This window comes from Stenella coeruleoalba (assembly GCF_951394435.1).
Source record: "Stenella coeruleoalba genome assembly, chromosome: 4".
Taxonomy (NCBI): Eukaryota; Metazoa; Chordata; class Mammalia; order Artiodactyla; family Delphinidae; genus Stenella; species Stenella coeruleoalba.
The window spans coordinates 62,421,804-62,443,722 of NC_137149.1; the positions used below are offsets into that span (position 1 = coordinate 62,421,804).

General features: G+C 40.5%; 1 protein-coding gene across 10 annotated transcripts in view; it reads left to right on the top strand.

The window, feature by feature from the left end:
- Nucleotides 1–21,919, top strand: part of TBC1D1 (TBC1 domain family member 1) — a 229,603-nt gene that overhangs the window by 139,174 nt on the left and 68,510 nt on the right. For 5 of the 10 annotated variants that reach the window (XM_079920578.1, XM_079920572.1, XM_079920579.1 and 2 more), the window contains 7 exons: nt 5,360–5,470; nt 10,657–10,785; nt 12,494–12,580; nt 16,089–16,369; nt 18,196–18,354; nt 19,210–19,329; nt 20,320–20,459. In XM_079920578.1, coding sequence (XP_079776704.1) covers nt 5,360–5,470; nt 10,657–10,785; nt 12,494–12,580; nt 16,089–16,369; nt 18,196–18,354; nt 19,210–19,329; nt 20,320–20,459 — 1,027 coding nt within the window. The remainder of the gene's footprint in view (nt 1–5,359; nt 5,471–10,656; nt 10,786–12,493; nt 12,581–16,088; nt 16,370–18,195; nt 18,355–19,209; nt 19,330–20,319; nt 20,460–21,919) is intronic. The other 5 variants (XM_079920576.1, XM_079920580.1, XM_079920574.1 and 2 more) reach the window with 4 other exon arrangements.

Genomic DNA, 21,919 nt, shown 5'->3' on the forward strand with positions numbered 1-21,919 from the left:
TCTCAACCACTGCACCACCAGGGAAGCCCTGGCAGGTGGGTTCTTAACCACTGCGCCACCAGGGAAGCCCAGAGCTGGGTCCTTTTTCATCTGATGCTAGCCCACTTTGCTGTTTTAGTGCCATCAAGTCACTTTGGGGAATATCTTTCTAGCAAGCATAGAAGATGCACCTTCCTCCCCTACTGTGAGTTTGTTTTCTTTTTCATTTAGATAGCACTGTGTAGCTTTCCCCAAAACAGTGTGGTGAATCAGGATAGGTAATACCCCAGATACCCTTCTGCAGCAATGATTATGTTCCTGATGGATGTGATTTTGAGATTCTCTTTGATCCATGTGAGTGTGAGACACTCAATATAAAAAATGGCAAAGAGACTTTAGAGAAAATCAGTGACAAAAGTTTGTTTTAAAAAAATGGATTCAGCTAATATCCTGGGATCCCTGTGTGGTGTTGTAGAAGGCTCTGTAATTGTTTGATTGGTTTAAAGACCAAAGGGAAGTCATTGTTCATTGGCTTTGAAAAGCCAGCTTGTACTTTGTCCTCCATCATTGTAGGTGTGGCTCTTTTTTGAATAATACAAATTTAACATGGATCTCTTCTTCTGATGGCTTATTGGTAGTCTTATTAAATTATTTACTCAATGACCATTCTTGTTTTTTTATAAAATATTTTATAAACCAAGTCACTAGTTTCCTTTTAGGTAGTAGTTCCTGCTAATGCATTTGAAAATCATGCATTTCAAACAGATCATAAGGAAAAAGGTGGCTTTGCAGTGTCATGATACCTCTTTTAAATAGAATGGTTAATATTTTCCTTTGTATGGTTTTTTTCCTGGAGAATGATTTGTTTCTGAGGAAATTCTCCAAGGGCAAATTTTTATAAAACAAATGTAATTACTATTGAAATCAATAGTACATGATTGCTTAAATAGTTATTAAAACATATATATTCAGTGTTTTTGTAAATAAATGTTTCATGCAAAAAAAAAAAAAGTGCAACCCAAACAGAACCATAAAGAAAAAGAAATCCTTAATTACTGTGCAGATGATGCTGGGGAAGTATCACTGCTGCAAATAAGCCGGCTTTGACTTTGAGCTCTGTGAGGAGAACTTGGGGCCAGATGGGCCTGTGGGTGTGCTAACCCTTCTAAGAGGACTCAAGACACTGCAGAGCCACTTTTTAATTTAGGACCTTGTTGAAGTGTACGTTTTTCAAACATGTCTAAGTGGGCGAATGAGAATGTGACCCTTGGGTGGGGTCTGACTCTGTCCAGGTGCTGTCCCCTGCTGGCTGAGTGTGCGGAGTTTACATAGGTCGTCCTCAGGGAGAAGTTGCTTTCAGTCTGAGTTGGGCTAGTAAAGAAACTGTCTCAAAGTCGAATTCTCTTCATTTGAATGCGTGTATTTCAGGGAATGACTTAATTAATACTCAGTAGGTAAATCAAATAGATTTATAGTCAGTAGATGTTGATAACGGATTAAATAATGTGACTTTTCACAAGTTAAAGATAAGTGGTTGGAGGAATTTTTTTTCACTTTGTACAGAATATAGAGCAGCTTAATTGGATTTTCCCATGGTTTTAAAATTATTTCTTGCAAGATTTCATTATACTTTTTAAAAAAGATGTCAGGCTGTAGCCCAGGTGAGCACTGCCATTTTCAGTAGACTCCTCAGAAGACCATAGGCTTTCTCAGCATTCTGGTATTCATTAGGCAGTGTTAGAAATGGATTTCAAATTGCTTTTACAACCAATTTATAGGCCCGCCCTCATAGAAATGAGGTTAAGAAACACGTAACAACATTGGCTTTGTTGCTTTTAACAGGCAATTAATTGTTTTATATTGTTCTTTTTTTAAAAATGAAATATAACTATAGAAAAGCACACAAATCAGTGGTATATAGTTCAGTGAAATAAAAAAAATTTTTGAGATATAGTTGATTTATAATATTACATAAGTTTCAGGTGTGCAACGTAGTGATTCACAATTTTTAAAGGTTATACTCTATAGTTATTATAAAATATTGGCTGTAGGTGAATTTTTTTAAATATTTATTTATTTATTTTTGGCTGTGTTGGGTCTTCATTTCTGTTCGAGGGCTTTCTCTAGTTGCGGCAAGCGGGGGCCACTCTTCATCGCGGTGCGCGGGCCTCTCGCTATCGTGGCCTCTCTTGTTGTGGAGCACAGGCTCCAGATGCGCAGGCTCAGTAGTTGTGGCTCACGGGCCTAGTTGCTCCACGGCATGTGGGATCTTCCCAGACCAGGGCTCAAACCCGTGTCCCCTGCATTGGCAGGCAGATTCTCAACCACAGCACCACCAGGGAAGCCCTGTCAGTGAATTTTTATAAGATGAATACACCTGTGCAGCAGCACGCAGATTAGGAAATAGAGCGTGTCCAAGTCCCTCCGAACCCCCCCTTGGTCCTGCCCCAGGTGACCACCATCCTGACTCTTGACTCCGTAGGTTAACTTTGAGTAATAAGCAAGTTAAGTTTTGACTGCAAAGGGATGTTATCCAACTTCATTCCCCATTATTTTCCTCAGACCTGTCTGTCTGTCATGAATGTTTATAAAGTTAAATCATCTTCAGGAAATAATGATTTGTCCCTTTGCAGGATGGTGAAGTTCCCTGGGAGGCACTCAGGAGATGATACCTTGCTAATCGTTTTCACTAAATAGCAGGGTAGCCCCTAGTCATGTTTCAGTTATTTTAAGAAAGGGTTTATTTCTTGACCTTGTATGACACCACAGACATGGTCTTCTCAGCCTCACTGACTTTCCCCTGTGATGTTTAACGAGCTCCTTGATGCAGTGTCTGGGCAGTAGCTGTGGTAGTACATTGTGCTCAGTTTAGTCTCATTTTCTGTCCATTCAAGTAGTTTCTTTCATGTATATGCTGAGGGAAAGAGAATGTATTAATAATGCTCCTCTCCTGTTACTGTATTCTTAGCCTTTTTTGATATGTTGAAATAAGTGATTATGAAGAATTTCTCCAACAAAAATACAAATTTTCTTGTGAGAGCAGCCCAAAGGTTTGATTGAAGAATAGGAAAGGAAAGAATGGGTCAGCTCTCGGGTGCCTGCTCAGAGGCTTCGTAATTCCTGACTGCTTCTCTTTCCTGGACTTTAAATATATATATACTTTATTTTTTAGAGTAGTTTTAGTTTCACAGAAAAAGTGGGTGGAAGTACAAAGAGTTCCCATGAAACTTCTCATGCCCTTCCCCCAAGCCAGTTTCCCCTATTAATATCTTGTCTTAATGTGGTACCTTTATTACAATCGATCAGCCAATATTGATACATCTTTAGTGATTAAAGTCTGTAGTTTACATTAGGGTTAACTCTTGGTGTGGTACATTCTGTGGGTTCTGACACATGTTTGATGGCATGTATCCACAATTATAGTATCATACAGAATTGTTTCACTGCCCTAAAGATTCTCTATGCTCCACCTTTTCACTATTCCCCAACCCCCCACCTCTGTTCCAAACCCCAGGCAACCACTGATCTTACTGTCTCCATAGTTTGTCTTTTCCAGAATGTCACATAGTTAGAATCATACTGTTTGTGTAGCCTTTTCAGTTGGGCTTCTTTCCCTTAACAATATGCATTTAAGGTTCCTCCATGTCTTTTTATGGTTTGATAGCTCTTTTTAGTGCTGAGTAATATTTCATTGGATGTACCACAGTTTATCCATTCACCTGTGTAAAGACACCTGGTTGCTTCTAAATTTTAGCAATTATGAATAAAGCTGCTATACACATTCTTGTGCAGGCTTTTGTATGGGCATAGATTTTCAACTCATTCAAGTGAATACTAAGCAGTACGATTGTTGGATCACATGGTGGGAACATGGTTAGTTTTGTAAGAAGCTGCCAAACTGGCTCCCAAAGTGCTGTAACCATATCATGTTCCCACCAGCAATGAGTGAAAGTTCCTGTTGTCTCTGGGGGCTTTTAGGCTCACAGTATTATCTGTAACCGTCCCGAGGTCAGCAAAATTAAGTTAGGATTGTGGTATGTGACTACCGCTTTCCTCTTTTGAAGATCTGATGGAAACTTTCTCTGGAACAACCCACGTGTTGCATAAAACATGTAAAAAATTATAACATCAAGGTTCATGGCTTGGCATCCAGATTGAGAACATCTATTCTGACCTTTAAAATATTTAATCTTTAAATCTGAAATTTGAGAGAACAGGAAGTCCTCATTGAAAACAACCTCTTCTAATCATTTACTATCCTTTCCTTGGGTAACAGGAACAACTTATTTAAAATGATCTTTGTCTTTAAGAGAGGAATGTTAGAATGCTTCTAGTCTGTGACATGAGGGGTAAAATTGTTCCTTAGTCAGCTGGGCTGCCAAGAATGGCATTGACCCGGACTCGGATGCTTGTGTAATTGATCCGTTTATTAGACACCCTGACTTTGATTTAAAGGGCAGGCTAGAGGTTTGGGGGAGGGAGGGAGGGAGGAGCAGGGCAATGGATAACTGTCGTTGTAAAAAAAAGATATTTTTCTAAAGTTTATAGACCAGAAACTTTGTTTATCTCCAGAGTAATTCAGTTTTGTTTTCTTCGTATTCAGGGAAAATAATTGAATACATTAAATTAGATGGTCTTCTAAACATGAACTCTGGTATTTCAAATCCAAAGAATTTGGGGCTGGAAAAGACCTTGGAGTGTATTTTGTGCATAATCTTCATTTGAACAGACAGAGAAGCTAAGCTTAAATGACAAGCCTTTGGTCTCACTTCTAGGCAGCACCTTGAAGTTACATGACCTGATTTCTAGACCAGTGTGCTTTGCCACTAAAGGCATACAAATAATTTTTTAAAAACCAGAGGAAAAAATTGAGTCCATGCCATGAAATTTTGTGTGCAAGTGCATGCCTTGTGAGGCTTCCAGGAAGTGCTTCATGATGAACATGTTTGACATGTGGAAGGAACCATGGCCCTGGATCCAGTTGCTGGTTTCCTTTCCAGTTCCCTGATCATAAGAGTTTATAAATAAGTAACCATTGTGGCTCTTGACCTCTGGGTGTTTACACAGATTTTTGTCCTTTTCTTATGTTTTTAAGACTGTTTATTAAATATTTTGACTATGTCTCTATCTGATGTGAAATGTTTATTTTAGGTATAAGGACATCAGAGGTCAGAGGCTAAATCTGGCCCACTGGCTTCGTTATCTGTTTCTTTTTAAAAATTATCTCCAGTTGTAGGATCATTGGTGCCCCCTAGTGAGGTGATTGGGTAAAAGCACTAGTTGATGAATGGAAGCTGGTAGCATTTTCAAAGGGATGGGTTAGCAGTTTTGGTGACAATTAAAAATTAATGTAATACATTCTCTTTTTTTTTTCATTAAGAAATTGAGACCAAGAAATGAGCAGCGAGAGAATGAATTGATTGTTTCTTTCCTGAGATGTTTATATGAAGAGAAACAAAAAGTTCACGTCCATATTGGGGAAATAAAGCAGGTATGGCATTTTTCTCTCTTCTTAAAATTTTACCAGGACACTGTGTAAAGCAGAGTCCTGAGGATTTTCTGAAGCTCTGAAACTTCTTTTTCTCCCTGAATTTTATTTTCATTTGTTAAACATGTAGGGGAAATTGGGGAATATTTAGATTGTGCTTAGAAAAGGTGAGGAGAGTTTCTGTCTGCGTTGTAGTGGGAGCAGAGTAGTTGCTCTGATGAGGGGACTGGTGTAGAGCATCGAGAGTGGAGTTTACGAGTGGATGCTAGCAAGGAAAGCTCCTTGACCTGCAGGGAGCCAGTCCCTGTCACCTCACCTTTCTCCTTGATTAAATGGGACTGACATTGTACAGCTGCCTTCAGAATTACATAAAGTGCCCGGAAGCTCTTTGTAATAAAAATGCAATGTGCATAGAAGATAGCACTGCTGATAAGTCACATACAGTATTAGCCTGGTTTACGTGCTATTCAGATGTGGAGCTTCCGTCAATTCCTCTTCATACGCTGGAGGTGCAGAGTTGGCCTCCTGTCCTCTCTTTCCACAGCTCTGTTCAGCTTTTCTGTGTGAGGGGTGCTATCTCAGAGGCTGGGGCTGCCTGCAGGGCTCTGTCTTTGAAGAGCTTCGAGTTTGGGATTCAGGACCATTTTCCTATTTCTTTTGGACTCTCTATAAGTCAATTTATAATAACCATTATAGCTTCTAAACATGCATTTTATATTTGTTTAAGTTACTGTTAGGCCAGAAAGCCTAGAGAAAAATCAGTAAAGTATGTTCAAAGAGTCTTTAATTTCCAGAAGTATATTGCCTTTTTTTTTTTTTTTTTAAAAAGAATACTTCCTGAGTGCTTATTCTCAAGGTGTTTTAATGCTCAGTTGTGTGCTCTCCTCTTGCTATTTTCCCTGTAAACAGCCTCTGCTTTTCCGGTAACGTAACCGTGATGCAGTTTTATTTGGATGCACACACAGCAACTCTCCCCATTTGCTTTCTGCTTTCCAGCTGGCTTTGGCAATTATGTGCCTTTGCTGAACTCCTGGTCACATACAGTGGCCAACATTGTTTTTAATTTCATCGGCCAACTCTAGGGCCCCTTAGCTGTGACCCTAATATCAGTACACTGTGTTTTTGGCCTTTGTGTGTTGACCTTCTTCCCTTCTCAGTCGGTACCCTTAAGAGAGTGGGCAAGTTCTGTTATCCTCCTGTTCACTTTTGGATGGGCCACCCAGTCTAAGTTTTCAGTTAATTCCCTAGTTCACTTTTCAACATATTTCTTTTCTCATTTTCTTTCCTTTTTTCTCTTGTGCCACTGATAGTTATTCTATGTTTGATTTTCTCTTTCCTGAGTCACTCTAACTTGTTCCAACAGGAAATTGATACTTCTGAAATAATTTATAATGGCTAGAAAGGAGAATGAAGTGTTTATGGTGGATGGAAAGTTTTGCCCTAAATGCAATCTCATTTTTGTGGAACAGAGTAGTATCTTTATGATTTGGGCATAGACTAGTACAGTAAAGAAATATATTAATGTTTCTTTTATTTTCCCTCATTTGAAAACAGAATTTAATGTAAAGAAGACCAAGTCTCACAAAGTGGAACTGGTGTCTGGGCAGTAGTTGGGTGTCCCCTAGGCTGGATACCCTCTTGGGCTCCGAGTTTGGCTTTTCAGAGCCGCAGCTGCTTTAGATCAGATCGATCAGATGAACTTTTGAGAGTTCACCAATAGATTCCTGCTCTCACTTTCTGCTACCAGATAATTTAACCACATGGACTTCATTATGTTCTTATTGCTCCTAAAAATTCCTGTAACCTTTGAAAATGTGTTTTGACTTGACCTAGAGAGAGGTAGAATTGTGGTCTGCGTCCACCAGCCTTCAAAAGTAGATGGAAGGGCTTCCCTGGTGGCGCAGTGGTTGAGAGTCCGCCTGCCGATGCAGGGGACATGGGTTCGTGCCCCGGTCCGGGAAGATCCCACATGCCGCGTAGCGGCTCGGCCCGTGAGCCATGGCCGCTCAGCCTGCGCGTCCGGAGCCTGTGCTCTGCAACGGGAAAGGCCGCAACAGTGAGAGGCCCGCGTACTGCAAAAAAAAAAAAAAATGTAGATGGAAGACAATGAGCACAGTCTCAGGGCTGTACTTCTCAGAGCTGTGGTGATGCCACACTGTACATGCTTTTCAGACTGAAGTGTCAGTGTTGGATACCTGTCGGAGGAATTGTTCCGTAAAGTAGAAAACAAGCTGAATGAATCCTTTGATCTTATGGGAAAGGATTCAGTTTGGGCAAGGACCTATAAATTAATAAAGTTTAGAGAGTATCATGTTTGAATCAGTGGACATATCATTTCTGCTTGTATTCACTGAGCTGGTACAAAAATTAATAATATTAAATCAACTGCCACTGATTGAACGTTTCCCATGTAGTAGGTATAGTTTTAATTCTCTACATGAATTATTCCATTTTTTTCTACAACAACTTTTTTGAGATAGGTGGTATAATACACATGTTAGAGACAAGGACATGAGGAACAGAGGTCAAGTCGTTTGCTAGAGAGTGTGGAGCTCACGTGTCTGAGGTCCAAGGACATTATCTTAAGCTCCTAAAGGGCATAATGATTAACTAACAAAATCTAATGTTATGTAACCACTCATCGATTTGTCTGGGTCCGTTATCCAGTAGATAAGTTTTTTTCTTTTTTTTTTTTCTGACATTTTATTACAGAAAATTTCCAACATACCAAAAAGTTGAAAGAATCCCACAGTGAACACTCACATACCCACAATCTGGGTGAAACCATTTTAAACGTTTTGTTATGTTTGCTTTCCCATATAGCTATCCATCTATTACTCCACCTTATTTTTGATGTTTTTCAGAGTAAGTTTCTGATACTAGTACTCTTGATCCCTAAACACTTCAGTATGCATATCATTAATTAGAATTTGGTATTTATTTACAATTTTTTGGAGATAACATTTACATATAGTAAGTTGCACAAATCTTGAGTGTACCATTTGTTGAGTTTTGAGGATTTCGTATATTTAGGTAACCCAGACCCGTATCAAGGTATAGAACATCTCCATCATGCCAGAAAGTACCCTCATACCCAGTCAGTCCTCACTCCCTCCCTCCCCCAGGCAACCACTGTTTTGATTTTTTTTCTACCACAGATTAGTTTTGCCTGTTTTAGAACTTTCTATAAATGGAATCATACAGTATGTTCTCTTTTAGTTCTGGCTTCTTTTGCTTAGCATAATGTTTTTGATATTCGTCCTTGTTGCTTCATAAATCAGTAATTATGTTCCTTTTTATTCCATTGTGTCAATAGCACAGTTTGTTTCTCCATTCTCCTTTTGATGGGCACCTTAGCTATTTCTAGGTGCTGGTTATTCTGAATAAGGCTGATGGTGGATACATTGTGACACTACTGGATGGTGGGTTCTGAACTGAGAACTTCATAGTAGCTTCAGAATTTAAAACTTGCCTAGAGTTTACCCATCTGTCTTGGGATGGGCAATGTGAGGACTGCAGTACAAATTCACTCTAGAGCCCCACACTAGAAACTTATCCAAGAACCAGCATCATCTTCAAAGGAGAAACTTCTAGATGCTTAGTTTAAAATAAACAAGGAGTGTGTTATTTTCTAAATGCAAATTATTTTCTAAACGTGAATTATTTTTTAAATGTGAATTATTTTCAGACTGCATTTGAATTACAGTGATAGACATAGAAAAGAACCTTTTTAGGTGGTAGAGGAGAGCAGAAGCAGCATTGAATTAAGTATATAGAGATTCTTATGGCCTGGTTTATAAAAAGAAAAACACAAGTGCAGTTTTTGTTCTTTCTATGTAGGATCTACTACGTTCTACCAGTCTTTTAGCCAGTATTTTCTGTATATATCAGAACAGTTAAAAATGCTTCTTTTTTAGGAAAACTTTGGTTATGAGTTTGAAAGCAGGTCTACAGTTTCTTAACTTCGTGAATGAACTGGTATTGAGTCAAATGCAGGCCCCTGAGCGTTCTTTGTGGGTAATTCCCTTTCCTCTAGAGACTGACTCCAGTCTGGATAGGCTCTTACTCTTGGTAAATGATTGCACAGGACCAAACTGCAACTAGTAAGGCATCCACCCATGCTACATGACTTAGTCAGTATTTGTTGAGTGACTGCCAGAGCCTGTGCTCATCACTGTTCTTCTCAACACCTGCACAATGTTAACTTGGCCAAAGCTGGAGGTGGTAGGAAGGCATTTATTGTATTAATCTGCACATTTTTCTGTATGCTTGACATATGTAACAACAACAAAGAATAGTTGGTGTTTAGAGTAATGGAGGATGTGGTTGAGTATTTTTCTAACAAAATCATCATCTAGCAGAAAGCATTCAGGTAAGAATCCATAGAAGAAACAATTTAATCTAGAGTAGAGGTTTTTTTGTATTTTTTTTAAGCATACCTCTTTGTTAATAAGTAACATTAAACTTCATTTTGTGATTGGCAAACAAACTTTTATGTTGTCAGTTTCATGTTCCCATCAGTTAAGGGAGAGACTTGGTTGCAGAGGAGAATGAATGGGATGATGGAAACAATAGGTGGGAGAGAGGAAAAAGACAGGATTCTGTAGAAGGGGATGAAGCGATTAGTGTAGGCAGAGAGGATGGATTCTTCAGTTGATTAGATTTATTTTGTCTCACCCTCTGAAATGCCCCCAAAAGTAAGTTGTTACTTTACTTTGAAAAGCTAATCATAGCTACCTTTGTACCAGAAGCTGTGCCCAATGTTTTACATGCTTTACGTGTTTTAATCTCAAAACATAGCACTATGGTTAGATCCTGAGGTTGATCTCAATTTACAGAAGACGAAATTGTGGCTCAGAGAAAGTAAGAAACTTGCTCAAGGCCACAGCTAGTGAATGACATGTCTCTGATCCAGCCACAGAGCCCAAGCTCTAAACTGCTTTGTTAACTGATTAGTTTCTAAGCACTTTCCTTATTTTGTTTGGAGTAGGCAAAGCAACTCTTTGAGGCAAAATTATTTCCTGGACTTGCAGTCATGTCACCAAGGAGCAGATGAGAAGAGGTCACAGAAAAAATGACCTGAGGTCAAAAAGATGCATTCTAGAGATTTTTCGGTCCTTTAAAAAGGAAGGAAAGAAGGAGGGAAGGAAGATCTAAGTGACTTAATTTTCCATTGTTTCACTTTCTAGGCATCACAGATTGCAGCAGAGAATATTGGAAGTGAATTACCATCTAGTGCCACTCGATTTAGGCTAGATATGCTGAAAAACAAAGCGAAGAGATCTTTAACGGAGTCTTTAGAAAGTATTTTGTCCCGGGTAAGTGGCATAATTCCTCCTAGTTTAAGTTAAATCACTGTTTTTGAGAGAGCATGAAATTCAGTTCTTTGCTTTTGTTCCATCAGTGTTCATCATACAGTTTAGAAGGGTGAGACCTTTTTGGTGTCTTCTCGGTGTTAGAAAAATGTTATCTACACTGAAAATTCAGTTTTTAACTTGGTCCAGGTTAAAAAGTGTTCTCTACTCTTTTGTATTGTATGGAATTTTTGTCTCCCAAAAGAATGTTATTTGTTGGCCAGTCCCTGGAAAGAGCATGGATTAGATACACCAAGGTGTGGGTTCCATTCTCCCTAGCGTCACTAGGTACAGTTTAAAAATTGTTATCGTGGGACTTCCCTAGTGGCGCAGTGGTTAAGAATCTGCCTGCCAGTACAGGGGACATGGGTTCGAGCCCTGGTCCGGGAAGATCCCACATGCCGGGGAGCAACTAATAAGCCCGTGCGCCACAACTACTGAGCCTGCGCTCTAGAGCCTGCGAACCACAACGACTGAGGTGGCGAGCCACAACTACTGAAGCCCACGCGCCTAGAGCCTGTGCTCCCCAACAAGAGAAGCCACCGCAATGAGAAACCTGAGCACCGCAATGAAGAGTAGCCCCCGCTCGCCGCAACTAGAGAAAGCCTGTGTGCAGCAAAGAAGACCCAGTGCAGCCAAAAATAAAATACATACATAAATAAATAAATTTAAATAAATAAATAAACAAAAATTCTGATTACATTATAAAAAAATTTTTATCATTAGCTGCTATTGTTATGTGTCTGAAACTGTTTATAGCAGGATCTGCAAACTGTGGTCCTTGGGTCAAATACCATTCACCTCCTGTTTTTGTAAATAGAGTTTTATTGAAACACAGCCACATCAGTTCATTCACCTATTGTCTAAGGCTGCTTTTCTGCAGAGTTGAGTACTTGCCACGGATACCATATGGTCCACAAAGCATAAGAGATTTATTATCTGGCCCTTTACGGAAAAAGTTTGTGGCCTGCAGCTCTATAGGAAGAACAGAGTATACGTATGTACTGATCTGGGAGTTCTTTAAGAGATTACTACCAACCCCTGCTCCCTGCCCCGCCCCACGCCAACCCCAGCATGAGTGTAAATACCTTTTACACTAAGAAATAAAAGTTCTCTTTTCTCTCAAAGTTTCACACCTTTCTGGAGCTTGCAGTATCTTCTTATAGTTATCTTTTATTTCATGAACCACTCCATTTTTTTTGTGTGATAAATTTTATTTTGTATGGAGGTGTTTCTGAGAATTTCACAGCAGCCTTAAAAGCAGTTCATTTACAAAACCAGAGTTGGGGTGGGGCTGCCTTTGAGAGCTCCCAGACCGAGAGATTGTGGTTTGTGTGTCATAGGCTGGTGGGTCATGACACTGTGTGACTCAGAGGGGGGACTCTGTTGTTGAGTGTGCGCACCTCAGCGCTTGCTTTTCTTCTAGACGTGTTGTCTCTTCTGCCCATCATCCCTGCCAAATGACTAACCCACAAGGTGCTTTGGAACATTTAGTTTGGTTAAAAAAAAAAAAAAAAGACAAATGTTGATTGTCTTCATGCACATATGTGCTCAGCAGAGTTTCCCAGTAGATGAATTTTTCCTGAACTTATTTAAATAGACCAGGTTGCTTCTAGCAGATGCCTTTGCAAAAGCCTCAGGGGTCATAACTCGACTGCTTTTCTTTCCGTAGGGTAATAAAGCCAGAGGCCTCCAGGAGCACTCCGCCAGTCTGGATCTGGACAGCTCCGTGTCTAGCACATTAAGTAACACCAGCAAAGTAAGCACGTTTTTTTTTTATATGACACCCTGAAGAAACCAGCAAATGGGTCTTGCTCATCTCCTATATACTGGGCCTATCAAAAGGAACAAAAGAAGCCTCATAGCTCCAATCATGAGAAATTTGGTGCTTCTGGACTTGATAATGGAGGAGGAGGGCTGGTTGTGCAGTCCTACTCTAGCCAAAAAGTTGTACATACCAAAACAGAGGGCTATTCCATAAGCAAAGAGGAAAACGCACAATTTCAGGCCACTGAGATCTAATTAATCACAAGTGATCAATGGATTTCTTTCTTTAGTAGGTTTTCCAGTGAAATCTAAATGAAATATTAAAAATAATTGGGAAAACCTCAAACGTGGGTTTACGAATTATGAGAAGTATGCAACTTAAATTCCTGAAACTTACTCTGTCCTCTGCCTGACTCTATGATTATAATTAAACATCACTATTTTTATAAATAAGCCTCACCCCTCGTGTCTGCCACCAAGCACAGCTTTGTGATAGTGAGCAAGCCAGCAGTTCTCTTTGGTAGCAGACCTGTGTCTATGTCCTTGTTTTAATTTCTTGCTTTCTAAATATATAAGCGTACTTCAACCTAGTTAGTTCAACTTTTTACCCACCAGAAAAGTGGATTTCGGGTTTTGTCCTGGGGATGTCAGAGTGCCCTGGGATGGAAAGAGGGGGAGTTGTTGTGGAGGCCAGCTCCTTACCACAGGAATCAAAGTTCTTCTGTGCTTCCTCCTGGGCATGTGGCTTTCAAAGGTTTTAGACCATAACCAACAGTAATTTACACATTTAACATTGCAAACTAGTTCAGAAACACACATACCTACATGCTCACAGATAAAATGAAAATAAGATTTCACAAAATGATATTTACTGTACACATGTGACACATACTGGTATTTGCTATTGCTTTAAAAAGTTTGTGGCAGACCACGAAATTGATATCACTGCCTACCAATGTGTTACAGCGTATAGTTTGAGAAACACTGCCTCAGTTGAGCGCTTTCTCAATTTCTAAGGTGCATCTTTAATGGGATCTGGTTAAAATGCAGATTCTGATTCAGCAGGCCTGGGGTGATTCCTGAAATGGCCAATTTCTGACAAGTTCCAAGGTGATGTTGATGCCGCTGGTCTGTGGACCCACTTAGGGGAGCAAGTCCCTAGACCCCAGTCTTCTGAATATGATTTTATTTTTTTGGAGGGGGGGGCGTCTGTGCTCTGTGGCTTGCGGGATCTTAGTTCCCTAACCAGGGATTGAACCCATGCCCTAGGCAGTGGAAGTGTGGAGTCCTAACCACTGGACCACCAGGGAATGCCCTGAATATGATTTTCTAAGTTAGAATCTAGTGGTCTATTTAAATTCATCTCCTCCATACTGATTCTACCCACAATTCATTTGAAGTTTGGAAATGTTTTGGGTTTTTTTTATCTGTTGGATACAGATGAAAAAGACAGCTTCTACCCTGCAGGAAGGAACTCATCTGGTAGGAGAGGCGACAGATACACCAGCATCGAGTAGAGTAGCTGTGAGCCTGAGTTCAAATAAGAGCCATGGTAGCTTAGCTGTCACAGGAGCAAGAGGAAGGGGAGCTATTTTTGGTCAGTGGAACCAGAGAAAGCTTGGAGAGGGGAGCAGTAGTGCTTTTGATAAATCTTGGAGAAAGTATAGGAATTGCACCCATGGAAGTGGACAGGGAAGAGGGCGTTCGAGATTAGTTCCAGTAAAGGTGCTGTGAAGAAATTCATGTCACTCAAGTGACTTTTCCAGTAAGTCTTATTGCTTGTTTTTTATTCTTCTTCAAATCACAGATCTAGGAATATACACATGGTTTGAATTTCTAGGGTAATTCTAAGGGAAATGCAGCTTTTCAGAACCTATTTGTGTGTATTATGTGTGTGGCTCTATGTTATTCTTTATGTCGTTTGTTCATCCTGACGTTGAGAAACTGTTGTTAAAAGTGTGCTTTTATGTAATTGGATCTCTTCCAGTAAATTGATCGTCTGGAAGCAAAGAAGCTGAACATCCAGTGGCCCTTTCAGGTGTTAGATGAAACTGAGGGTTAGCTCTTCCACATAATTTGGAAGGACGTTAATGAGAGTTGAGATGAATAGGTTTGCGTGATGGAGATTGCTTGATGAATTGTCTTAAACACATTTTTAAATCCTTAAATTAAAAGAATCTTGGTAACTGTAGAGTCCTGAAGAATGAAAAATTTAAGTTACTGTTTAACATTTCATAATGTGTTGGGAATTAAGCTTTTAAAATCTAATTCCTACAAAATTAAGTGTATATAACCTTTCTCCTCAATAAACATAAATTTAATTTTTTTAATTAAAATCCTTAATACCTATCATCTAAGAGACACTCAACTGCAGGTCAAATGAACAGGTGGAATTTAGATTTTCCAGTCCACCATTATTAGATGCAGTCATTCCTTTTTGCTCTTTTCATGTTGATTTATTCATCCCTTCTAGTAATTTCAGCAGGGACAAGCTGGTACACTTTTTCTTATATATATATATATATATATATATATATGTATATATATATATTTTTTTTTTTTTAATACAGCAGGTTCTTATTAGTCATCAGTGTTTTACACATCAGTTATTTTATATTTTTTGATTTGAGAAAAATATATTGGCCCCTACCACGTCCTGGGCATGCAGTGCTAAGCATAAGTGGTGGTAGTTCATTCCTTTGAAAAAGTATGCATCTTGAGAGCCTACGATATTAAAATATTGTCATGATTCTCAACAAATGTTTGAGTACCCACTCAGGAAATTCACTGAGTGCCTAATAAGACAATAACTTATATTTATACAACATGTAACAGCAGACAAGTACTTTTAGTTGTATTATCTTGCTTAATTCTGAAACCTGGTGAGATAAATTTTCACTATACCCTTTTACAGATGAGGAAATTGAGGTGCAGAAAGAAGTTAAGTGATTTGCCCTGAATCATGTCAGTAAGTGCCTAGAGAGAGATTTTCCATATCTAAGAATAATATAGGATGTAATTTTTAACACTCAAAATTACCAAGTTAAATCCAAACATTAGATCACATTCAGAGAGAGCCATAAAATGTGGGTATCACATGTATGAACACACTTGGCCAAGATAAAGAACTTGATTTGTTTAAACTGTGCAGACAAGTTACACGGCACTCGCTATACTTGTTATAGGCAGTAGTAAAGAGCTCTCTTTTCTAGAAAGAGAACTATTTCAGCTTTGCTTAGGGCAGTTACTTGTTATAATTTATGTCCTTCACACTTGCACTTGGACAGTTTCCCCATTTGTCCTGCACGCTAACGTTTTGTCTCGGAGGAGCAGGCATTTAGTGGGCCTTTATCGTCTTATACTTTTGGTGGCCTCTAGAGGGCACTGTGATCAGAAGATGTGCCTACATTTTGAAATGTTTTCCTGCCGCTGGAATTAGAAATGTGTAAATCCCACAAGTGCCTTGCCATGTGTCTGATCTGCTGTCTGTCTGCTGCCAGGAGCCGTCTGTGTGTGAAAAGGAGGCCTTTCCCATCTCTGAGAGCTCCTTCAGACTCCTGGGCTCCTCGGATGACCTGTCCAGTGACTCAGAGAGCCACGCCGCAGAAGAGCCAGCCCTGCTGTCACCCCAGCAGGGCTTCAGGAGGCGTGCCAACACTCTGAGTCACGTCCCCGTGGAATGCCAGCAGCCTCTGCAGCAGGCACAGGGATCTCCAGGGGTCTCGCAAAGGAAACTTGTGAGGTATCACTCAGTGAGCACAGAGACGCCTCATGAACGAAAGTAAGATTTGTTGAAAATGTAGATTTGTTGTATAAATGGCTGGGGCATATCTGTTACTAACCAGGTATGTGCATCCCAGGCATGTCTGTTGGGTGAAAAGAGAAACCTGAGTCAGGTTTCACTCTTGGCTTAAAAAGGTAAAACTCGAAGCAGTGTGTTCCTCCCGTCTTCCTCCCTTGGGAAATACGTAGTTGTAAGAGATACTTGTTACCTGTTCAAGTGCAAGTACGGTGAGGAAGCAGGTAAGACGAGCAGAAATGGCCCTTAAGATGCAGAATGGTCCCTCCTCACACAGTGAGAGGCAGCCCTGACCGTGAACTCTGCCGCTGGCCTGGAGGGAAGTAGTGAGTGAGCGGTCAGGTGAGTCTGCTCGTTTGGAGGCCCTGGCTAGAGGCGCAGTGATGCCGGGGCCTCTGTCCTAGCTCTGTCCCAAGCCGGCCGTGACCCGGGCAAAGTTGCTTCACTTCACTGTATGACACAGTTGACACTGTATGACACAACAGGTGGTCTCTAAAATCTCCTCCAATGTGAGAGTTCTGGATTCTTCGAACAAGACTTACTAATTTTAATAATTGGGCTCTAGTGAGCAGTTGGGGTTTCCTGGCTATAGAGCTGGGGAAGCAGTACAGTAGTAGAAGCTCTCCTGCTTCCTTCTGGGGTCCCTTGGCAATTAATTTGACTCCGAGTGTCAGAGACCATGAATTGACACAGAGGTATGTTTAAAAATCACTTTAAAAATATTTTAAAACTCCTCACCTTAGAAGGCTGAAGTAGGCCACACCTGTGTGCAGCTGCTGCCTGATTTTGGTGACAACAGAAGCCAGGACGTGTGTCTCGGTGCAGGCCCTGCACAGATGAGGGAGAGTCCACACGGGGGTGGGTGTTGGAGATGTTGCTGGTGAAGCAGTGACACATGCTAGCAATCTCAGACGAGCTAGTAGAGCCACTCAGCTCTGTTTTCTGTACGCCATTGAAAATAGTTATGATGGTTCTTTGGAATTTGGCTGGATAATTGTGATCCCAAAGCAGGACATGCTTCAGAAGCTAATGTTCAATTCTGTGATGTTTTGGAGACAAGCATAGTTTGTTTGAGGCTTTGTGGGTTCTTGTCATGTTTCTTAAAAGCCTGTGCGCACACTCCTTTTATTCTGCCTCTCCACTGGCTCCCACCCCTCTTTTTCTGGCACTTTAGTGATAATGGAACTTTTCCTGTCTGGAGATTTCTAGTCCTCTTGCTAATAAGCCCACTGTTTCACACAAGCCAGAGGTGGCAGGAAATGAGAAGTCCCTGACAGTCCATTTCCCTTCTCCCCTAAGAATGCAGCTTCCTAAAGGGTCCTGTGGGGCGTGGGTGATGAGGGGGCGCGGTACTGTCCCCCCTCCTCCTCCGTCCCCCAGCATGCCTCTTTGGCTTTGCTCCCCCCTCATGAACTCTCTGCTCACTTATGCACAGGAAATGAGACTTGGACATTCAAGGCAGGTTATTGTTCATTTTGACGAGAGATGTATTTCTAAAACTCTGGATTTCGTTTTGCTTTCCTTTGCTTTTGTTTTAATTAAAAAAAATTTTCCCCCTGTCAGATCCTAAAAAAGGAGTAGAGGAAACGGGTCTCTTGCGCACATAGGCATGTGGGAAGTGATCAAGAGGGACCTTGCACGGTGCCCTCTTGACTGAGAGCTGCCTTTGCCAGCAGGAATTGGGGCGCAGAAGAGGAGAGCACCCTCTAACTGTGACAGTTCCTGTTTCCTCCGTGTGTCCTCTGCGTTTCCTGCGCGGTTCCGTCCCCGCCTTTAACTCCCCTGCTTTCTCTCTAATTGCTATTTAGTGGGAATCATCCCCCTGTCGGCGAGTCTGAAGGTGGCTCAGGTCAGTCCTCAGCTGCTCCTCCACCTCGTCTTACCCCCTCCGCCTCCTCGCCCAATTTCTTTAAGTACCTCAAACATAACCCAAGTGGAGAACAGAGTGGCAATGCCGTGCCAAAGAGGTGAGCCACCCGCATGGCAAGTTCAGTGTCGTTCGTCTTCCTGGGATGCTCACGCAGAGAGAGTGTGCTGAATGTCCACACAAGGACCCCGGGGCCACCGCTTGTGTGTGTGTGTGTGCGTGTGTGTGTGTGTGTGTGTGCTTGTCTGGTTTTGGTTTTCCTATTTTCAGTCTATCATTTGAATCTACTTAATTTTACTGTTGATTAATTCCCTCAAAATTATTATGAAAACAGTCTTGATGGCAAATTATTTTTTATATACGTATTTTCACATTCCCCTGCCCTAGTGTACACACACACACACACACACACACCCACACACACACACGTTAACAGCAATGTGCTTGATCATATACATTGCGATTTGTGCCATATCAGAAACTTCCTCATTAATTTAGGAAAATTATTTTTCTACTTTGGAAGGAAGGAGTCATTTTGGATGATGGACTGAATTTTTTATTGTTGTGGTTTTGTTTTTATTTTGGTCAGAATGCTTTACATGAGATCTACCCCCTTAACACATTTTTTGCGTGTTCACGGTATGACTAACTATGGGCAGAGTGTTGTAACTGCAGGCACAATGGTGCACAGCACATCTTTAGAATTTATTCATCTTATGTAACTGGACTGATGTTTGTTAATTAGTTCATTGATTCCATTCATTTAAAATAATAGAATTTTATTGACTGAAATGAAAGTTAAATCTCATTTGTAAACTATTTTTGATTTCTTACCTGCTTTAATTTTCTTAGCCTTAGAACTATAAAATGTTTCTTCTGTTTTGAAGGTTATGTTTTATACTTTGTGTGTTTGTGTTTCTTTATCCTAAACTCTTTTTTTCAACCACACTCTCAGCATCTCCTACCGTAATGCCCTGCGGAAAAAACTTCATTCTTCTTCCTCTGTGCCAAATTTTCTAAAATTTCTGGCTCCTGTAGATGAAAATAACACCTCTGACTTTATGAACACAAAAAGGTAGAGTTTAATTTAGATATATCAAGTCTGGGTAGAAGTGTTGATTGTTAGACATATAGGGATTTTTCATCTGTACTTTTGCCATTTAAAAAATCATTTTCGCTAGATCTATTGTATCTTCTTTCTTATAATTTTTCTTACTGATGATGTGATTTAAAAAAATGTGGAGTCAACATGTTATCCAGTTTTGACTAGGATTAGTTTATTAATACATGGTTATTTTCAGTAAATTAAAGAAAGTCTTAACCATTGTCTCTAAATGATAGAAGTGTTTCTGGATAATGAGCATATATGGCTGCCAGTAAATCAGTCAGGATGTTTGATCTCCAAGTTCAGATGATTGTTCAGTTGTTGGTATATATTCAGGTGTAAGTTACAAGGGGTTCCCCAAGTTGTCCCGTGAATAGAAAGGAAATCAGTGATTGTGTTTATGTATATTGAAAACTATATTTTGCAGTTTAAAACATACAGATGGTAAAAGTCATTATTAGCAAGTGACTGCATAATTATTGCCCTTGCTGGTTCTGTGTAATTTAACGGTTTTTTTTTTCTTTTTTTTTTTTTTTTGTGATGATCCTTGGAGACGCAGGCCTATGCTAAGAAAATCTCCCCTCACACAAACTAGGGGAGATTGTGGCCTGGGTGACAGCGCCCCCTTTAGGCCGTCTCTCTTTTCTGAAGTGGCACCAAGAGAGGCCCAATTGGAAGCCAAGATCCATGGAGTGTAGTTCTTAATATCTTTTACCATAAAAATAAATTAAGGACATGTACCCTGACTCTTTCCATAAAAAGCACCCTGTCAGAAAGCAGTCCTGTGGGAGTGTTGCCCCACTGCGAGTTTGATTTGATGCCTGTGATTATCTAGTTATGTTTGCTGGTACAAAGATAATTTATAATTTAGTGCTCTGTTTAAAAAACAAAAAAAAGTCAAGCTAAAATACCTGCTTATATCTCCTCACCAGTCATAAATCAATTGTCTTCTAATTTTAGGGACTTTGAGTCCAAAGCCAGCCATCTTGGTGACGCCAGCGGGACCCCCGTAAAGACACGGAGACACTCGTGGAGGCAGCAGATCTTCCTTCGAGTGGCCACCCCGCAGAAAGCCTGCGATTCTCCCGGCAGACACGAAGGTAAGGCCCACCCCCAACGTAAAGCTAGATCCTGGCTCGAGTTTCATCTGTAGCAAAAGCACATTTGGTGGAAGAAGAGGTGAAGTGAGATCTCAAGTCAAAATCATCCCCTGATTTTAAAGTTCCCTGGTTGAGAAGCTCAAATGGCAATGACTGTCACTGTTTCCAGCGGATCTGTTTTCCCTGTCTGCAACTGAAGTGTAGGTTTCCACCCTACCTCAGCATGGTGTGGTTTTAGAGGTACCTCTATCCCACTGGTCACACCTGTGATGATCTGTGCCTTGTCATTTGCTGTCACTCAATCTGGTGTCACAGGAGGACTCTCTCTCATCCTTCTTGTGTCCCCTAAAGAAATACAGGCAGACCTCAGAGATATTATGGGTTAGGGTTCCAGACCAGCACAATAAGAAGAATATTGCAATAAGGCGAATCACACAAATGTTGTCATTTCCCAGTGCACACATAAAAATGTTTACCCTATAGTATAGACACTATAATGTAGTCTTTTAAGTGTGCCATAGCATTATGTCTAAAAGAGACATACATACCTTACCTAAAAATACCTTGATTGCTAAAAAATGCTAACTATCATCTGACAATTCAGGGTTGCCACAGACATTCAGTTTCTAAAAAATGCAGTGTCTGTGAAGTACAGTAGAGCTAATAAGCACAATAAAACAAGGTATGCCTGTATAGGACGTGCTAAAGTTGATCTTTAGGCCTTTGTATGCTGAGTTATAATGTAAAAGAGGAGTTTAAATGCAGTTCCTCGGAGTAAAATTAAGATTTTTCTCTGCCCAGTGATATAAACTTTCAACAGTAGATATTTATTTTCCTTAGTGTTCCTTAATCAGAAAACATTTTTCCCTTATAAAAGCACAGCAAAACAGACCTCCAAAGATGACTTGAATTCCTCAGATTGCAAGAGTGCACGTAGTGGAGACTCACTCTTGTCCCTCGACACACTTCTTCGTGTCTCTTAGGAAGCAGCCAAGGCTAACCCAGGAGTGTTCAGACTAGGTTCCCTGCAGCTGTCTTGGGGGAGGAGGTGCTGTTGGAGGAACCCTCCCTTCCTGCTCCCGTCCCGCCATTGTTGTTTCTTCTCTCTCCCTCCCCGCCTCTCTCCCCCAGAGTTCTTAATATTTGATTCGGATAATGAGTCCTCTGCCAAACTAAACAAGAGTCTGGTTTGGGCTCAGCTCACTTTGTGATACAAATCATAGAACTTCATTTGTACTTAGTTCCTTTGGTTATAAAATGGTTACAGTAGTGTTGGCTCTTCACATCTCATGGAATCACATTAAATGATAAATGTGAAAGTGCTTTGGAAACCTAAAGACGTATCTCGTGTCAAGTGGTAACATTTTTGTTACTGTTATTGCGTTTGCAGCATTGGTGTGTTTAGCTTCCTATACCAGTGTTCCCTAGCAGGAGCAATGTAAAGGAGTGCTGGCTTTATT